This window comes from Tyto alba, unplaced genomic scaffold (genome assembly GCF_018691265.1).
Source record: "Tyto alba isolate M040663 unplaced genomic scaffold, T.alba_DEE_v4.0 Super-Scaffold_32, whole genome shotgun sequence".
Lineage (NCBI taxonomy): Eukaryota > Metazoa > Chordata > Aves > Strigiformes > Tytonidae > Tyto > Tyto alba.
The window spans coordinates 4,308,039-4,326,682 of NW_024881307.1; the positions used below are offsets into that span (position 1 = coordinate 4,308,039).

General features: G+C 53.0%; 1 protein-coding gene and 1 long non-coding RNA gene across 4 annotated transcripts in view; one reads left to right on the forward strand and one right to left on the reverse strand.

The window, feature by feature from the left end:
* The first annotated feature begins 7,061 nt into the window (after nucleotides 1-7,061).
* The window catches only part of JAM3 (junctional adhesion molecule 3), a 32,697-nt gene continuing 21,114 nt past the window's right edge, over nucleotides 7,062-18,644 (forward strand). For 2 of the 3 annotated variants that reach the window (XM_042800384.1, XM_042800385.1), the window contains exons 1-2: nucleotides 7,062-7,098; nucleotides 18,475-18,568. Coding sequence is in view for 1 of the 3 variants with exons in the window: in XM_042800383.1 (XP_042656317.1) it covers nucleotides 7,068-7,098 (31 nt within the window). In the remaining 2 variants the exon portion in view is untranslated. The remainder of the gene's footprint in view (nucleotides 7,099-18,474; nucleotides 18,569-18,644) is intronic. The other variant, XM_042800383.1, reaches the window with a different exon arrangement.
* On the reverse strand, nucleotides 8,362-15,115 carry LOC116961571. Its single transcript, XR_006166040.1, has 2 exons — nucleotides 11,677-15,115; nucleotides 8,362-10,966 (listed from the first exon to the last, which is right to left on the reverse strand). It is a non-coding gene; the product is annotated as an uncharacterized LOC116961571 (long non-coding RNA).

Below are 18,644 nucleotides of genomic sequence, written 5' to 3' on the forward strand. Positions count from 1 at the left end.
TTGGGGACCAGCTCTGCGCCTGGCTGCGAGCAGGGCAGCCGAGCCAGGAGCATCTTGCCACAAGAGGGAACCCCTGGGCTGGAGAAATTCGTCCTAGAGATGCTTCACGGCTTTGCACCCACAGCCCCGGTTTCCAGAGAGGGTTTTTTGGCCAGGAAAGGATGCTCTCCTCTCGCTCTGCTCGCTAGCAAGAGGCCTTGGACCCTTTCTCTTGCCTCAACTACCTGCAAGCACCTCCCGTCACTCCACAACTTTCCCTTGCTCCGGGATGGGTGCAGCCCCATAGATACATGCCTTGACCCTGGTTTCACTTCACAGGATTCCTGTCTCTGACCTCCTTTCCCCAGCTGATCCGGTGCGAGGGATGAGGGTCAGGCAGGACACGCGACTGGCGCCCGGGGTGCGGGGGAGCACTTAGCCGAACGAGGCAGCGCAGCAGGGCAAGGTTTCTCAGGCATCTGATAGTACCACCAGAAAAAAAGCCGCATATTCTGCGTGGGTGGATCAGTCAAGCAAGGACAGCTGGGACACTCGTATCATCACGGTGAAGGAAAGCCAACTGGATTTCCAGGAAAAAATGTAGCTGGCCTGGCTGAGGTTGCCATCCTGTAGAATTCACACGGGCGTATCGGGAGCAGGCTTTGCATCCCGGTACTCAGGAGGGAGCCCGGGGTCCTTTGGTGGGGCAGGGAGAAGAGCTGCCACTCAGCTTTATATCCCCAGTGGCTCTTGGAAGCCGGATCGAGCGTTGTGGCCATTGCTCTCATGCAGGGACGTGCGTCCTCCCCTCCACCTCCGCGCAGAAGAGCACGGTATTTAGGTTGGCTCCGTGGCTCTCCAAACAATGGGACGGTTCCAGGCTAAAGCTCCCCGCGGTGCTGTTATCAAGAAGCCCACAGGAGGGTCTGTTTAGGTAAAAGTATCAAATAAACTCCAGGCTGGGCCGGTTCCAGCGCTGAGCACGGCTGAGCAGAACCTGGGCCAGCGGCTCGGCACCCGTGGGGTCCCCCCGTTGTCTGAGCTCCCCAACCCTACATCTGGGGCAGAAGCATCACTGACACATCGGTGACAGGGCACCAAGCCTGGAGGGGAGCCAGGAAATGCTTCATCACGTGGGGCAGTAGCACCGAGGGGGACAGACAGGCAAATAGAGGTGACGAGAGCTACAAGGGGGTTGGGAAGTTGTCTATCCAAAACCCTGGGATGACAAGATTTCCCTGTGGCTTTAATCTGCTCTTCTTTCCGGAGAAGGAATAACGTTCTTTGGAAGACAAACTAACACGGATTTATTGGGAGAAGGGCGGGGGGTGCTGGTGAATTTGTTTGCCCCGGAGATGATAGTACCAGGAGCGAGGGAGAGAAAGGCAAAGCAGGGAAAGGGGAAGAAAGGTGCCACGAGGATGGAGAACAGAGGCATGGACCGGCAGGATTAGCAATGATAAACTGGGCTTATGTCAGCATGTATTACCCGAGAGTGACAGGAATGATGGCCTTGCTCATCTGCCATTTATAAGTGGCAAATTCTCCCCTCCCTCCATCCTGTTTACTATGAATTAGCTGGCATATGTCTAATCGTCTTTGCAAGTGCAACTCAACTGGCAGAGATTAAAGTCCTGCTCCTCCTCCAAAGCAAGCGCTGCGCTTCCCAGTGCTGTTACCTGGCTGCTCAAGGGCAGCGGGGAGGGAGGGTACCAAGGATGGCACTCAGCTACACAAAGCAAGTCCCCCCTGTCCTCACAGGCCTCCAGAAACCCAAAGCCCTAACACAGCCAGGGCTCAGACCAAGAAATCCCCGTTCCTACTAGCCACCGAGGGAGCCTGGGCAGCTCACATCACGACTGAAGCGCTCCTCTCTGCTTCAGATCTCGAGGTACGGGATGCCTATCACTTGGGTAACTCGTCAGCTAGATGGGGATAAAGAAATAGCACTGAGGTGCCTGAGAGATCAAGAACCACCAAATTCTCAACTCCTTTCCCAGCAACCTACTGTACTTGAGCACGGCTGCCAATCCAGAGCCCGACGCAGCACTGATTTCCACGGGAGCCATCAAGAGCCATTAAAACCGGCTTTAGCTGGGGAGCCTAGTGCTGTCTGCTGGAGACACGCGGGAGGGGAGCCCGGATGGCGAAACCCGAGGCACTTCTTAAACAATAAAGCGTTGCACTAGGTGTGTGCGTGCGTGGGGGGTGTTTGCATGGCTAACGGCTCGCCCCAGGGCATGTGTTGTTTGGCGAGCAAGGTGCTGCTTGGGTGGTGGGAGACCCTTGGCTGACACGTCGACTGCTAGCCGAGCATGTCAAAACAATCTCGGAGAGTTTGGAAAATTCAGCTTGCAGACAAGACTGCTCCACCACATCAGCATGGGCCCTCGGAGCCAGAATAAACAGTGATTCAGGAAGAGAAGGAGCAAAGGTGATTACAGGGGGATAGGTCTGCTCGGAGGCAGTGAGAGGCACTGCAAAAGCAAGCTGTTCGTACCCGCACAGCGAGGATTTGGAGACCCGACTGCTCTCCTGCCACGATGCTGAGGAACCAGAGCAGCTCCTTCAGCCCCAGGGTATCAGCAGCCTGAGCATAAGATCAGAGCTGCAGGAGCCCCAAGCTTTGCAGTGCATCCTCACACTCCTTAAGCTCATATTTTCCCCTCTTTATCCCTTCTTTCAAAAACAGAGATAAACTCAGCAGAGCATTAGCTCTAGCAGTCATTAGCATGTCTGTGAACCGGCGTCTAGGTGGGATCAGGAGAGAGAGAGGAAGCATCCCCTTCCCACTGACAGTCAATCCTTGCTTCCACGCCCCGGGCAGCGGGACATGGAGCAGTATCTATCTCCTCCCTGCAGCCCCAGTCCCAGGGAAGCGGCGCTTGCTGTTGCCAGCGATGCCTCCTGTGGCGTTAAGACCTGGGCTGGGTCACCAGCCCAAGCACCCACCCTGCTGCTCTGCGAGTCAGTGCCATCTCCCCGGCTCGCCTTGGCAAGGGAAGAGAGCAGTGTAACGTGCTAATGACCAGCTGGCCTCGTAATCTGCGGCTCCACTCTGCTGGGGGACGGGGCTGGGGAGAGGGGACTTGGCTGTGAACGGCGCGAAGGGAGATCGGCGGCACGACGCAGGCAGCCCGCGGGGTGCTCGCCGCCTCGGGGGTCAGCCAGATGCTGTTTGCTCGTCGAGGGGAGGAAAGGACTTGTACGCAGCGGCCACATGTGCTGCCCTCTGCTCACAGTTTCCTTCCTGGCCGCGGCTCGGGAGGGTGCTGAGAGCCAGGTAGACGGTGGTGCTTGGGGCAGCCCGCTGCTGGGAAGCCAGGGAGACCGGGTTCCTAGCTGGGGAACCTGGCTCAAGGCCATCTCTCATTTCTATCACTCTCTTCTCCATCCCTGGACCGGGAAGCGAGCTCGACTCGGGGATCCCCGGGCACGCAGACTCCCCCGGGTCACCGGCGCTGCCTGCACGGCTTGAAGACAGCGGCCGGGAGCTCCGAGCAGCCACAGGCAGTGGGCTGGAGGATGAGAAGGCGGCTGTGTCCGTCTCTCGGGGGGTTAGCTGGCTCCTCCGTACAGCTGCTATCCCACCGCGCTGCTGAGACGGACCCCTGAGGAATGCAAACCTTCCCCCCCCACCCCTCCGGTCTCTCCGTGCTGCTGGGAGGTGAAGGGCAACGTATTTATTTAGCAGGAAGGCTTCTATGCACGGCCAGTCCCCGGCGCTTACTGCCTTGCCCTGCTGACCACAGATGTGAGAGCCCTTGTGCGCAAAATATCCAGAGAAAACTACCTCTAATTAGAGGGTGGAATTAAAAATATCTATAGTCCATAAACAGAGGGAGGCAGACAGGGAAAAGGCACATGCCAGTGTGACTGACGCCCCGGGAGGGAGACGAGATTAGGAGCGACTCAGCCTCACACATACAAATGATTCAAAATAGACGAGCATATGCCTGAGCGATGAACTCGGGAAAAATGATGGGACGGGTGTAGGAGTGGGGTCATGGTCTGTGACACCGGGGAATCGACAACTTGTCTAGACTACAGCAGACAGAAAAAAGAGATGCTGTCTTAAGCTAGGAGTTAAGAGGCAGCAGGAGTGCATCCATAGAAAGCTGCCCCAGCAGCAGAAGCGGCGCAGACTGCTCTTCCAAACCCTGCCTGCTGGCATTTGCCCACCGAGCAAACACAGTGGCCCACAGCCCTCCTCTCCCGCGTAAAGAAGTTTTTCTCTAATGCTGAACAAAGCGGGCTACCGCCAGGGCTGCCGTCCTGCCGCCGGGGCAGCACAATCAGCGCCCACCCCGGAGAGCAGCCAAGCTCTCGAGGTTACAGAGGTGCCTGCCAGGACCTCCTTCTTCACAGGACAGCAGACCGGCCCGCCACAATCACAGCTTCAAAGTGAAAGGGGTCTGGAGTGAACCTCGTGGCTGGGAAAGGTCCAGATGGACAGCCCTGAGGACTCGGGCAGGCTGCTCCTCCGCACGCAAGGAATGTCACAGCTCATTGGCAGAGTCCTTGGAGCCCCAGTGCCTCGGATAATAACAACGTTCCTGTCTGCCATGTGTATTGCTACTGAAAACGCATCGTGACAGGCGCAGCCTGTTACTACAGGTTTGAGCAGCTTCTTCCCAGCAGGGCTTGAACCTCGGTTTGGGCCTCCAGGCACTACAAGCATCACAAGGATATCCACTTCCCCCGAGTTGCCTTCAGCTGCTTTCAGATCCCAGACATTGGGTGTACAACACGCTCTGTACAACCTTTAGAAACCCTTACGGTAGTCTTTTTTTTTTTCTAGTTTAGTCCTCGATCAGCTTCCCTCTGCTCTTACAAGTGCCAGGAGTGAGGCCCCACTGCCTTATCCTGCATCCCTCCGCTGTCACCACCACTGCCTGTGCTTGGGCCGGGTCATGCACCACCTCCTCCTCCATCACTCCCCTCCACGGGCCGTCGCTGGAGCTCGGGAGGGCTCCGTGGCAGGACACGTGCTCCGTCCTTCTCATCCTGCAGATCCCTCTTCTTGTTTTGGGCACGGATGGGAAGCTCTTCAGAGAACAAAGAAATCCTAGGAAGAGGCAGGTTTATGCTGCCCCTCATCATGCCTGAATACATCCCCGCATTACACGGGGCTGCTCTTAGCGCATATTTTATTCTCATTACTTGTTTCAACATTAAATAATGAAATGGGAGCTCCATTTGTGTGTGAAAATCAATGTTTTACACCGCAGCGCTTTGCTGTCCTGGTTTGATGGGCACTACGCTTCTAAATAATATTTATTGTGACTCCTTTTGCCTGTCGAGTTTCACATTTCAAATGGCTCCTCAGTGACGACGGCAGATTAAAAGGCAGAACCTTGCTGTAATAAAACCATGGAGGCAGCATAAAGAGGAGAGATCTGCCTGAGATAGACATTTGGCACGTATGTCCCATGCGAGGGTGTATAGCCAGGATGACGTTCAAGGCTTCATGCCCTGGTGTTACCTGCTAAGGTCCGGTCTGCTTTGCCAGCTGACTTCAAACCCAGCCTCCGTCTGCATCGATTAACTCATAAACATCCCCTCAATGCCCACCTAGGCTAAGCACATTTCGCCCGGCCATGTAAATACAATAAAAATAATACAAATAAAAAAAGTGAGAAGGCCAGAAGGAGCGCAGGAGCTCGAAACCCTCCCCTCCTTTCTTGTTTCCTCTTTCTCAGCTCCACTCTTCCCTGATCAAGCTGCTGCAGGAAGTTAAAGAGGAACCTGACGCCTCAGTGATTATGTTTTATTGCTGATTATACTCTATGTCATCATATTTTACATCTCCTGTCATTTCAGTCCAAATGGACTGTGTTAAAATGACTGCTTACTCAACAGGGACCCAACCCAAAGCTTGCTAGAGTCAGGTTTTAAGCCATATAGTCTTATTAGGCGATTCCTTCCCCTTCATCCCCCGTGCAGTGTCCCATCTGGCCATTAGAATTGATGAGAATCTCTGTCTGAATTTCACCAGGCTCAGATCAGCCCTTTAAATCTACTCATTAGCATCTCAAGTTAGATTTGCTACATTATCAAGTTAAATAGATTTTTACATCCCTTAATTTCTACCAGCTCTCCTGAGCTGGTTTACAGAACAGAGGAGAGCTCGCCTTTCATTCCAGCTGCTTGATCTTCAACAGCATCTTAATTACATCCCCATCACACGCTACTGACAGTCAGTGACGCACGAACCAGCACTAACCCAGGCTGACTGGCTGACTTCGGGGCGAGCATCCAGCGCTGGCAATTTTTGTTTCTTCCTGTTAATCAAAGGAAAAAGTTCTGGGACGCTTTTGAGGACCACACAGCAGCTCGGGCTGCCCTCTGTGCGAAGCCACGTTTCGTGGCAGCATCATTAAATTCAACACGTGGCCTTGTCAGAAACAATTTGGTAGGGCAGGAGGGCTCGGGGAGGCTCCTCGAGAGAAGCACTCTCACTCTCTCCCCAAGTGGTTGCTCGCGTTTCTTGCTTCCCTGAAAAGTTTATAGTGAAACGCACGGGTGAGATAGCTTCTTAGGGAAAATCCTCACAAAGAAATCCCTCTTTTTAGGGGTTCTCGTTAAACGCAGGGGGTGAACACCCGCTCCAGAGCAAAACTGGGATGGGTTTCGCTAACCAAAACCTCACCTTCGAGCTCACGTCCAGCTTATCAACGTTTAAAGCCCCCCCCCCCCCCACCCCGAGCGCTTCGCTCCCGCCGCATTTCCCCCCTCCGCGGCGGCGCTTACCCACAGCCGGGGTGTTTGGGGCGAGCACCTCTTCCCCCCCCCCCCCCCCCCCCGCCCCCGTTTTCCCGGGAAGCAGCCGGAGAACCCGCGGGATGCGGGTCGCTTCCCTCCCTCCCCCCAAAAGGCAACCCCCCCCCCCCGCTCCCAGCCCCCCGCGGTGCCAGGCGCCGGGCTCCGCGCCTCCCCCCGCCCCCAATCCCCAATCTCCGCGGCAACGGGAGCGCGGCCCCCCCCCCCCCGCCCCCCCCCCCGCCCCGGTCCGCCCCCCCCCGCCCCCCCCAGCCCGGGCAGTGCGCAGGCTCGGCGCGGCTCGGCTCGGCTCCGCACACCCCATCATGGCGCTGCTCCTGCTCCTGCCCCTGCTCGGTGAGTCCCGCGGCACCGCCGCCGCCCCGTCCCGCACCCCGCGGAGGGGAAGGGGGGGAAGAAGGGGCGGGGGGGTGCGCTACCCCGGTCGCTATCCCGGGGAGGGGGAAGCGGCGGGGGGGATGCGCTGCCGCGGCTCCGTAACGGGATGAGCGGCGGGGAGGGATGCGCTGCCCCGACCCTTATCCCGGGGAGGGGGGATGCGCTGCCCCGACCCTTATCCCGGGGAGGGGAGGGGGGGGGGATGCGCTGCCCCGACCCTTATCCCGGGGAGGGGGGGGGGGGGATGCGCTGCCCCGACCCTTATCCCGGGGAGGGGGGGGGGGGATGCGCTGCCCCGACCCTTATCCCGGGGAGGGGGGGGGGGGGATGCGCTGCCCCGACCCTTATCCCGGGGAGGGGGGGGGATGCGCTGCCCCGACCCTTATCCCGGGGAGGGGGGGGGGATGCGCTGCCCCGACCCTTATCCCGGGGAGGGGGGGGGGGATGCGCTGCCCCGACCCTTATCCCGGGGAGGGGGGGGGGAGATGCGCTGCCCCGACCCTTATCCTGGGGAGGGGGGGGGATGCGCTGCCCCGACCCTTATCCTGGGGGGGGGGGGGGGGAGGGATGCGCTGCCCCGACCCTTATCCCGGGGAGGGGGGGGGGGATGCGCTGCCCCGACCCTTATCCCGGGGAGGGGGGGGGGATGCGCTGCCCCGACCCTTATCCTGGGGAGGGGGGGATGCAGGGATGCGCTGCCGGGATGGGGGGGTCCGGGGTCAGCCCCAGAACCTGCAGCAAGGACCCGCCGGCTCCAGGGTGTGTGTGTGTGGGGGGGGGGGGGGGCCGGACATCAGAGAGTTGGGGAAACCAACCCAAAAGCTCAGCTCAAGCGGGTCCAGGGATGAGGGTGCCAGGAATGTGCAGCCTCGGCAGGCAGGCAGGGCGGACACTAGTGCCTATTCACGACCAGGCACAGGCGCCTATTGTTCCGGGGGCCCCGCATGAATGTTTGCAGTTTTAATTGCAAAAACATTTGCTAATTCCGCTCAGGAATGAATTCGGGCTCATTTGTTGTCTGGCTATTAATAGCGGGGAGATGAGGAGGGGGACAGCAGCCGGTGGGCTTGCGTTGCCCTCCCCGCCCCCTCCCGTCTGCCCTGATGGCAGAAGGAGAAAATGGGATGGAGTGGGGTTAGGGTGACAGCCAGCAACTGATTACTGAAATACACAGGGCTGCGCCCATGTGTACAGACACACAAGTAACTGGTTTGGGTCAGCTCCACTTCAAACAGCTTAAGGACAAAACAATTTTTCATCGACTCCAGATAACTTGCAGAGCCTCTTGGGCCTCCAGAAAAGTGAGATTTGAGCACGATTTACCCCAAAAGTGAGCAGAGGGGTGAGAAGATGACTCTTGACACTCATCTGCGATGAGGAGATGGTTGTCGCCGTGCTCCAGGGTCTGTCGTTCACTTGCTTTACTGTCGTTTGTAGCAGAAAGTTTTCAGCAGGAGGAATTGGGAGTGCCTGACCCTGGAGCATCGCACGGTCTTCCAGGTGCTAACTCTGGATTCGGATGCTCCCTTTGAATGAGAAAAACGACAGACTTAACACAACTTTTCCTTTCAGTTGGGCTGCAAGGCAGAAAGGTGCCCCCTTTCCTTCCTCTGTTACGTGAGCAGTGCCTAAGCGTCCTGTTGAATCTGGCCTTAAAAGATAGCAAGGCTGGAAATGACCTACAGATACTTTTGCATTTCTTTAGACAGATAAAAGTTGCTAAAAACAGCCAGACATCACTAGTTTCACATCACTGCCTGAGAACATTTACCCCGTGATTAAACCAAGTGATAACAGGGTTTGCTCTTCATTGAAATACGAAGGGTTATGGCCAAATCAAAGTGCCTCGTCCTGTACTGATTTCCAGCTGTTTTCAAATCTGGGGTCGTAAGCCCAGAAGAGTGGGCAGGAGTGAGGTTGAGAATAAAAAAGTTTGTTCCACGACGCTTCATTTTACATACCGAGGGGCATCCCACTAAGTTAAGGTTATGCTGTCAGCAGGACAAAATAAAACGCGTGCTGAGGTCTGCAGGGTTGGTGCTGGACAGCGAGATAGGAGTGCGACCGCAAGGATGAGTTTGGTGGCAGCTTGGAAAGAAAAAGGCACAAAAGGAAGCTGGCAAAGCTAACAAGGTGCTGAGATCCCAAGCTGCAAAACTCTGACTCGTGTGCGTTAGACTGTACGGTGCTCCTTAGCTCACAAGCGCAGCGGCGCGGGGATTGCCTCCTCCTGCAGTGTTATTGCCAGAGAACAGACCTTACCCTTGATCACGGCCCTAAATCAGTGCCCCCAACCAGGAGCCAGCGAAGCACGGGGTAGTCAGTGCATACCCAGCTCTAGCACTAAAAGCATCTAAAGATTCTACACATCAGGGAAATGCCATGGCCATAATTACACACCAGTGATGGGGAGTGAGGCTTACAATTGACATCAGTGTTACGTCCTACCTTGAGGTCTCTGTTTCAAGCTTCCCTGTGGAAATGGACATGTGGATTTTGAAGATCTCAGGTGCTAGGCTGAGGGCAGAGCTGTGGAGACCTTCCCAGAATGCTCCAGTACTTCCGTTGAAAATAAAACGTGTAGATACCTTAGAGTTTTTGAGGGGGACATACAGCAAGTCGCTGGCACGTTTCAGTTTTAAAGCTCAGTGTATTAAGATCTCCCATTGACTTAATTCTGAGGTTTTGGTAATATGTTGGATTGTGCGAAAGGCTTTTCAAAATCTACAGAGGAGAAGTTCTCATTTCTTTTTTTTTAATATATGAAGTCCATCTGTCCCAGCCACCAACAACTGTTCCGAGTCAGCTGTCAGTGCCAAAAATCACTCGGTGGAAATGTTGTGAGCCCTACTGCAGTTATGATAAGCCGCTTGTTGGTATTTTCTGATGGGAAGTATTTGCAGTATTGCTTTCTTTTCAACAGGCAGTAAAAAATCGGGACAAACAGCTTTGAGAGCCATGCCAAAATCAGACGCTTAATAACATCTTCAAAAAAATTCTTAGGAAGGGCTGGGTGTTCCTATTTGGGTAAGCAATATCTGGCATCACCACTAAGGAGTAGCTGGATGCACATCCACTTTACAGCTGTTGACAAAGAACGCGATACCAGCACATTCCCTCTTGCTCTGAATTCTTCTGAGAATTGGTTACTGAAGCACAACTAGATTCAAAGAGTAAAATGTGTTTTCTTTAGTGAGGAGAAAGAAATGTGGACAGAGATGTTGCTCTGATCGTGAACTTAGGTTCTTTTACTGACCTGTTTATTTTCCTTGTACAAGTTGAATTCTGGGTCTCTTGGCCCTGCTGCAGCTGTTTTTCAATTATCTGTCCACACACTGAGGATTTGCACCACGAACACCTGTTGAGTTGCCAAAAATCACCTCAACAAGTAGATAAAGCGCAACGAGCTTCTGCATGTAGCGTCACAAACAAGGACAGAAGCTGCCCTGCCTAACAGCTGTGGGTGGGCCTGGTTTCTGAGCCTCCTGTCCCTAATTTTAGCCATCTCCAGAGGGTAAAATGTTGGTTAGCCCCGATTTGCTCCTGCTTTCCTTGCAGCTTTCTCGGATTATCACTTATGTTTCTCTCGCAAATTGTGCTCGCTGCTTTATCGTCCTTTGCGATGGGGGGTTCGTGCCGTGAAGCAGAACTGGCCTCCCAGCTGTATATTTCGAGCTAATGCTTCACAGTTTGTTGCATCAGGCCCTGATGATCCGGAGATGGTTGGTGAACTCCTTACAGAGCAGGCCTGAAGTGGTGGGAGGGAGTTAGCGAGGGGAAGGATTTCCACAGACCAACAGGATCCTGAGTCCGCAAGAGTCCTTTTCTGCAAAACAAGAGCGTGCGTTGCTAACGTGCCCCTCAACCAGATAAAACTTCTCTGTGCGTAGAAGCTGGTGGCCTGCTTTGAAACTGCTGTTTATGTAAAGAGAGATGAATTCAAGATATAAAATTAATTAGGATAATTACATTCCTAATCTGGCTTCTCTATCAACTAGATTATGAACTGCACGGTCTTCTTCCAATTGATAAGGGCTGTTTGCCTTCCCTCTGAACCCCTAGGGAGTATCATGTTTTTATGAGACACAGGATTAAAACCAAATTCAACCACTAAACGTCAGTTCCATGTAGTGGAGGAGTAAGGGTGTGTGCCGTGCAACAAACCCCATTCCTTCGCTGAGTCAGGACATGGCCTGAGAACCAGGTAATAGCTTTAATTGCACTAATGAATGTTCTGGACACAGTCTTAATTTTCACCCAAAGGGGCTGGATTGCTGTTTGGGTGCAGTTCTGTCAATAGCAGTGCTTTGGGGCAGAGGAAATACCTGCTGGATTGCAGTCCTCAAACTCCCATGCTGGAAGCGGGAGTTTGCAGTTTCAGAAAAATAAACAGCGACATGAAAACTGGACTTTTTTTTTGGCTGGAAGGCTCAGGTCACTGTTTGCTTATGACCCTTCAGGGTGCTAACACCCTCAGTATTAACTTGAGATTAGTGGTATTGTTTGGAGAGTTTAGTTCTTTTTACAAAGACTTACCAACAAAAGAGTACATCTGTGGGGAACAGGACAGCAAGGCACTCCATGGACTTCACCAGAACATTGGTCTCAAGGATAACCAACTCCTCAACAAACTTCTGCTTCTCATTTTAGATAAGCGGAGGTCAAGCAGGCTTCCTCTGGGGATAAATGTTGGGGGAGTTGTATATTAAAGAGGTTTCCTGCACAAGAAGGGCCAGCTGAGGTTCCATTACCACTTCCTCCTCAGCAGTCGCTCACTTTGATTGCCTTGCTGGATTTCATCCTGTTGTGTGACTCCCGTGCAGAAGTTCAGCTGTCTAACACACCGCTTGGAAGCGCAAAACCAAGACAGCTGCATCATTGCGCTGGTGCTCAGTTCTTACTTGAGCAGCACCCTAAGCCAGGCCTTCAAATTTCTTAGAAAAAACACTAATATGCAAGAAGCGATGTCTAGAGAGGGTGTTCCTCTGCAGTTCTTAAGTGTCCTGTCAAAGCTCCTTCTCTGCTACATTGGGTATTGAAGGAAATTGCTTTTGGTGCATGTTCCAAACCAGACAGCTGGCAGAGAAGAGAGCAGCAGATGCAGAAGCAAAATTTATAAATGGGAGTTGGCAAAAAAAAAAAAAAAAATTTCTGCAATTTCCCCTGCTCCTGAGAGCACAGTTGGGTAGGATTCCCATGAACTCACCTGCAGACTGCTGAGAGCTGTCAAACGGGCATCCAGTCAACACTGGGCTGGCTTTGACTAATTCAGAAAGAAAACCAGCCACATACATGCTGTAACCTGACAGCTCGCAAAATTAATGGGAATTGTTCTGTCGTGCAATAATCATTTGTCAGTATAAATAATATAATGTATTGAGTTATGTAGTGCCCTTCGCGGGATGGAGCGCAGGGCTTAACACAGAGTCAGGTACAAGGGGAAATGAAGGTTTCAGCGGAGCAATAGATGAAGTAGATGAAATTAAATTGTGTTCAGATAATGCTCAAGGTTTTGTTGGTTGTTTTAAAAGTCATAAATCTCAGGGATTTCAGAGTCAAAGCCAGAACACCCTCTAACCCGCTCCCATCAATGTACCTGATTATTTCAACACAAATGTAAGATCAGCAGGTTTTTAAGAGTCCTCTTAATTCATCTGGGTACAGCTGGCTCACTTGAAGGCATTTAGCTTTAAAACTGCCATGTGCCAGGGACTTACTGTATCTTTGGCATGCGGCTAAAAGGTAGCAGTCAACAATGTTAAGCAGTATTCCAAGATTTTTAATCACGCTGTTAAAAATATATTTTGGTGGCCTAGGTAGGATTTTCTGCTGTGCTGGAGAAATCCACTGAAATCTAAGGGGATTTGTTCCCATTACTAGGCTGTGTTTCTAGCGCCCATGACCTCTTCTGAAAATCCCCACTTTAGTAACCTTTGGGGCAGCTTCTTATATAAGTGGCCAGCATTTCACAGGTAGAATGTAAATTGGGGCACTTTGGTTTAGACTCTGTTTTGGAGGGTGGAAGTATAATACTTCTAAAAATTCAGGTCCATTGACAGCATCCGACTTCCCTGCTCATTCCCCCACCTGATACACCTAATTCACTTGCCATTTTTGACAGTCTTGTTCGGTATGTCTCAAGGTGTATAACCATGAAGTCCTTCAGTGGTTGCTGAGAGAGCCTATAGTATTCTACATATCCAAAGCAAGTCAGAATTTCTGTTTCATTAGCAGTAAGGAGTAAGACTGGCAAACCACGTCATGGCAGAGAGCTGTTTTGAGAAACCAAGCTTACCTTTTAACAGAGCCAGTAGTGCTCTGCACAGCAGCCCTGCTTTTCATTCCCAGTAGGAAGGTTCCTGCCTCTTCGGATCTCTCCGGGGTGGCTGCCCGCTCTCAGACCTGCTCGAGTGGAGCCAGTTGCACAGCTGAGGACTTAATGATTTTGTCTACACATAAATGTACAAGGCTCTGCTTGATCTTTCAGGCCAAGATCAGCCATGGAGACAATATTTTTGTTTTGCCAGGATGCTGTCCTTGGAAAGCAAAGGCCTTCACAGCTGTTAGTGCTTTTACCTGCATTACATTAGCACGTATGGATCGGTGTCTGTCTTTGCTAGGTGCTGTAAAAAAAAAGGGAAAAAACTCACTATGCCAATTTGCGTCCTCGCTCAACGAAAGCTACTCAGAAGCGTAATTCATCGCGCTCCTGGGCTGCCATAAAGATGAGGAGCATTCCTTAGAGTGCTGGATGATAATGGCTGCACGAGCAGCCCTTGAATCCCAGCAGTGGAAAGAACCGAGTGTCCATGGCCAAGGCAGTGTCTACCACATACCCCGAGGGTCCATTAAGGAGATTGCTGCCTGCTAATGGACTTCCTCCCGAGGCCTCTGGCTGCTAACACTCTCTTGAATGATTTCCGGGACCTTACACAGTTAACTGCAGGGGAGGTGTTGCAAAGTCCTGCAGCTCTTGCTGCCTCTGTAAAAGAGCTTTTATCCCCTCACAGGATCTTATCAAAAGCTATTTTTAATACACACTTAAATCTTTGCTTTAATCTTTTTTCTTCTGCATTGATCTCTGCAAAAGCCCAAAAATAAATATTTCTCTATGCCCACCATGTTGTTTGGAGTTAGTTATTTTTAGAGCTTGGAAAACATCCGCTCTAGAGTAGCAAGGTCCTGCGCATCAGTACCAGACCTTAGAAAGGGAAGTCCCAGCTCTGTGCACGACAGCAGCTTGCACCTCTGGATCAGCCCTGACTTCCCCAGCCAGTGCAAGTCCCCCGTCCTTGGAAGAGTGGGTTGTTTTTATTTTGAGGTGTTCGGATACCAGCAACAAAGGTGGGAGGAGTAACACGCAACCCCCTGTTAGCATGACTGATCTGTGCTTTGCTGACGGGACTGGATACAACGTGCCATGAAATGAGTTGGCTTCAGCCACCATGGATCTCCTTGTTGATCTAGCAGCTCCTACAGCAGGAGAGCTGCTGGATTGTTTCCCTCTTTGGTCTTAGCTACTCTGCTGAGATTGCATGTAGTGTACATCGATGGGGCTGGTCTGGCTTCTCGGAGAGCGAGGAGGCAATGGCTTATCTGATTTAAATAGCTATTAGTTGACTACAGCTTGGTCAGTGCTGGTGGGAATTGCCTTTGAACTGGTGATCTGGAGATGAAAGGCCTTGTAATCGCCTCCTGAGTCTCACGGGTTCTCCCTCAAGCAGAACTGGCAGTTTCAGTTGGTAAGCATCCTTATGTATCTGGTGTTTTCCCTTCATTTTGGCCAGTTTTCAGCATCCCATAAATAACAGGGCAGTGCGGAGCTCTGCCTGCCGAAGCTGCCTTGTACGTGCTGGAGGGGAGGTTAAACCAGGTACTAACTTCTCTCTTCTTCCATCAAAAATCCTCTGGTGGGCCTGGCCAACACACAGCTGTCCTCACCCACAGGCACTGCATGCTCTCCCACACAACAGGGCAGGATAAACCCTTTGAAGTCTGCGTTGGGGCTAGCAGCAGCTCCTAAGGCTCTCCGGTGCCCCCCTCTCCCAGTTGCCAACTGGGTCTTGAGTTCTCCAGGCCAACAGCTGAGCTGCGACCAGGGCTTGGTGAGGCTGGGGTGCTGGATGGCCGGGGCTTTGCTGGGGCTGGCGGGGGGGGGCACTCCGGATTCCGGTTCATTTGGGGTGCTCTGTGAGCCCGGGAGGACGCGGGGGCTTTTCTTTTTCGCGGCGTTGCGCCGAGGCGTGCTCGTCGCCCGCCAGCAGCCCGCTGTTGGTCAACAATAGCGATTGTTCTCCTCGCCCGGGGAGGCTCCTGGTGTTCTGCTGCAGGCTCCTCAGTCCTCCTCTTTCTGCAAAAATTTGGAACAGATCCTGTTTGGCCGTTTTGACAGTTTGACTCAGCTCTTAAATGCTAAAGGCGAGCCGGGCCCAGGTTCACTGTGCTGACAAGTAGCTCTACAGAGAGGGGAGGGTCAGATTCGGAGATGAGGCAGCGGGTGCTGGGGGCGAGGCGCAGGGGCTGTGCAGTGGCCTGGCCTCCACTGTTAGACTGTGCAGCAGTTCTGCCTGCAGCGTGTAAGGGGATCCCCAACCTTCTTGGCTGTAACACTGCACCGTCTCGAGGAGAGCGTGGTTTTGGAGCTTCTTGTGGTCTAGCGACAAACATGTCATAATTCTGGCTGCTTAAATGTTTCCCAAGAGCTTTTCAATTCCTGGCTCATCCTCGGTCACTTCTGAGGCACACATGCCATACGTCTCACATCTGTCACTCAGCTTCACGTTCTGGGCGTGAGGCAAACAAAGTCTTGCTCTGCTACAAAGGCTTCCCTCTTTTCCTCCCTCCCTAAGTTTCCTTTTGGGATCCCTGTGCCTCACTGAGAAGCTGTAGCTCCTTCAAAGAAATGTGAGGGAACCCATTTACAGAATTTACAGCTGCCTCCCCGAGTCTTGAGTGTCCTTCTCTTTAACAGCAAGCTGTTAAGCATGTTCTTAAGTGGGAAGGTAAGTGGTGTTACGATCCTTTCATCTTCTGGCTCAGAGCAGGCTGGAGATAACTGATAAGGGGATGACAGCAAGGAAGATGCATAGGCACCTTTGGATTTAATTTCTACTTTGCAAGGCAGTCTTTAAAGCACATCTCTGGTGGGAACACAGGCTGGTAAAATAAAGCTGGTCCTTCCTTTCTCAGCATATGTCTTTTCCTCATGTCTGAGGCAGATCTTCTGTCTGTGCCAGCAGAGCCGGTGCGGAGTGAGCTAGGTTCTCCATTTCAGAGCCCTCCTTCTGGTGCTGACATTCGAGGGACTTGGCTTGAGTTGTCTCTAGACACTGTTTCGGCTGGTGATTTCATTTCCACATTTCTTTTTTTACAGCAGTCCTTCCTTCGGGGCTCTGAGCTGTACCTTAAACAGGGCTGCCTTTGCAGTACGGGAGGAGCAGTCTTGCACATGGTGGGCAAGGATGCATTCCTCTGCAAGGGTCTGTAAGAGAGCACACATCAGCGACAGCTTCACGTGGGTGGGAGTCTTTAGACCACTCTGTAACAGGCTCCGCATTCAGTTCCAGAATTCCTGGTTTAGTCCCTCGTCTGCTGGCTGAAACAGGTGGCAAGCACATGCCTGTAAGGGTCTTGATTGGGGGTGGTCTTCAGGGTCAGCTGTATCCAACCCGCATGCCAGCCGAATCCCTCCACCTCAGCTTCTGGCCTGGCTGGCTCTGGGCCATCCAGCCCAGAGGTTCCTAACCATGGTGCAGGCGCCGCTTGTTGAAAACGAACCACTTGAAAGTGGTGTGTCTGTGGCCCAAGCCTGTGCCAGCCTGCTGCGTTTTCCTCCGAGGAAACGGGATCGGGGCGGGAGAGGGAAAAGTGGTTGGGGCAGAACGTGTCGAAAGCTCAGCAAGGCCCCCGGGGCTCGCACGCTGCCCGGTGCGTGTCCCGCGTCCACGGGAGAGGAGGCAGAACCCCGCAGCAGCACGTACCTCTGTCGGTAGCAGTGGTGGCTGGGCAGGTGAGCTGCTGGCCACGCTGGGCCTAGGAACACAGACAAAAGTTGAGCTCTTTCAGCCGGGGGGTTAAAGCCTTTTTGGCAGGGTTTTGGCACCGTTTGCAAGCAGGCGTGATCCCGAGGAGGCAATGCCCGCTGCAGCCGAGAAGACCACATCCAGGTGCTGCTGTTGAGGGGGCTTCAGAGGAGCCCTGGCTGGTGCCAGGCTGCTTCCAAGTGCCTCCTCCTGCCTCTACTGTTGGGTTAAACAGAGGCTTCTGCTCCCGGCACTCTGCACGCCCTGCGGGGTGGCAGGGCTTGTACAGATGAGGCTGCAGACCTTCCCATAGCAAACCTCTTGTTTATCTGCCCGCCAAGGCTCCCCTCGGCTTTATCTGGGGAGCTGCTGCATAGCTGAGTGGTGCTGGCTTTTCCACCGTGGAGCTCTTGCATCACAGCCCCAAGTGTGAACGGAGGCTGCAGCCTCCCTCTCAGATCAGCCCCCAGTGCCTCTGCACCTCGCAGTTACTCAGCACTTTTCACTGACAGGGAATTAAGTAGGATTTCTAGGTCATTGTGGGCCTGTCAGGAGGAATCGTCTCCTGTAGACCTCATTATCAAGGCTCTTTCTGCAATGCCAGACTTCAGAACAATTGCAGCCTGGTTCCCTAAACACTGACTAATGAGACAGAGCTGTTAGCAGCAGTTTGCTAAATAAAGGCTGTTTCTGCCTGAGACAGAATAAAGCCAGACTGGATTTTCTTAGCTGTCTCTCACACGGAAGGTATTTCAAAGGACCCTTATTAAAATAATGAGCTAGATGTTGCTTTTGTGGTGGTCAGTGCTCGATGCTAGTGCAAGATGCTTCCCCAAAGCAGTGACTTCAAGTAACTTGTGCTCAAGTGACTTGAAAACCTCTCCAGCTCCCTTGGTTTCAAGGCATCTTGAACATTTCCCTGAGTTTCTATGACTTTGTCCTGCTCTGACAGTGACTTGCTGCGTCCTGGTGGACAAGCCGCTCGTAGTTCTCAGTGACCTCCATTTCCTTCGGTGCCACGGGAAGACGTTCTCTCACCTCTGGGTTGTAGCAAAGCTTGCTCAGCATTCATGCACATGGCTTTGGGAAGGAAAAGGATCCAGCCTGAGGAGGTGGGACCGCCGAGGGGGCTGCCTTGTATGTCTGCTTTTGAAAGGAGCTGGAGGTTTGCAGATTGCCGATCGGATTTCTGCTTCTACCTGGATGCTGAGCAGACAGGGCACATCCCCCTCCTGAGTCGTCTGAGGCCAGGTAACTTCTGTTGATAATCCTGTAATGAGATTTTTCATCCTGCCTCTCTTCCTCTTGTCAGAAGATGAACTCTGAAGCACAGTGGGATGGGTCTGACTGCCTCCAGCTGGAGCAGGCACAGGAGAGCCGGGGATTATTACTTAGCCAGTTTGCAGGTTTGTTTGAAGTGGTGCTTTGATGTGGCAATGGGAGTCCAAGGAAGGTAAATGCTGTCTAGACAGGTTTTTCTCA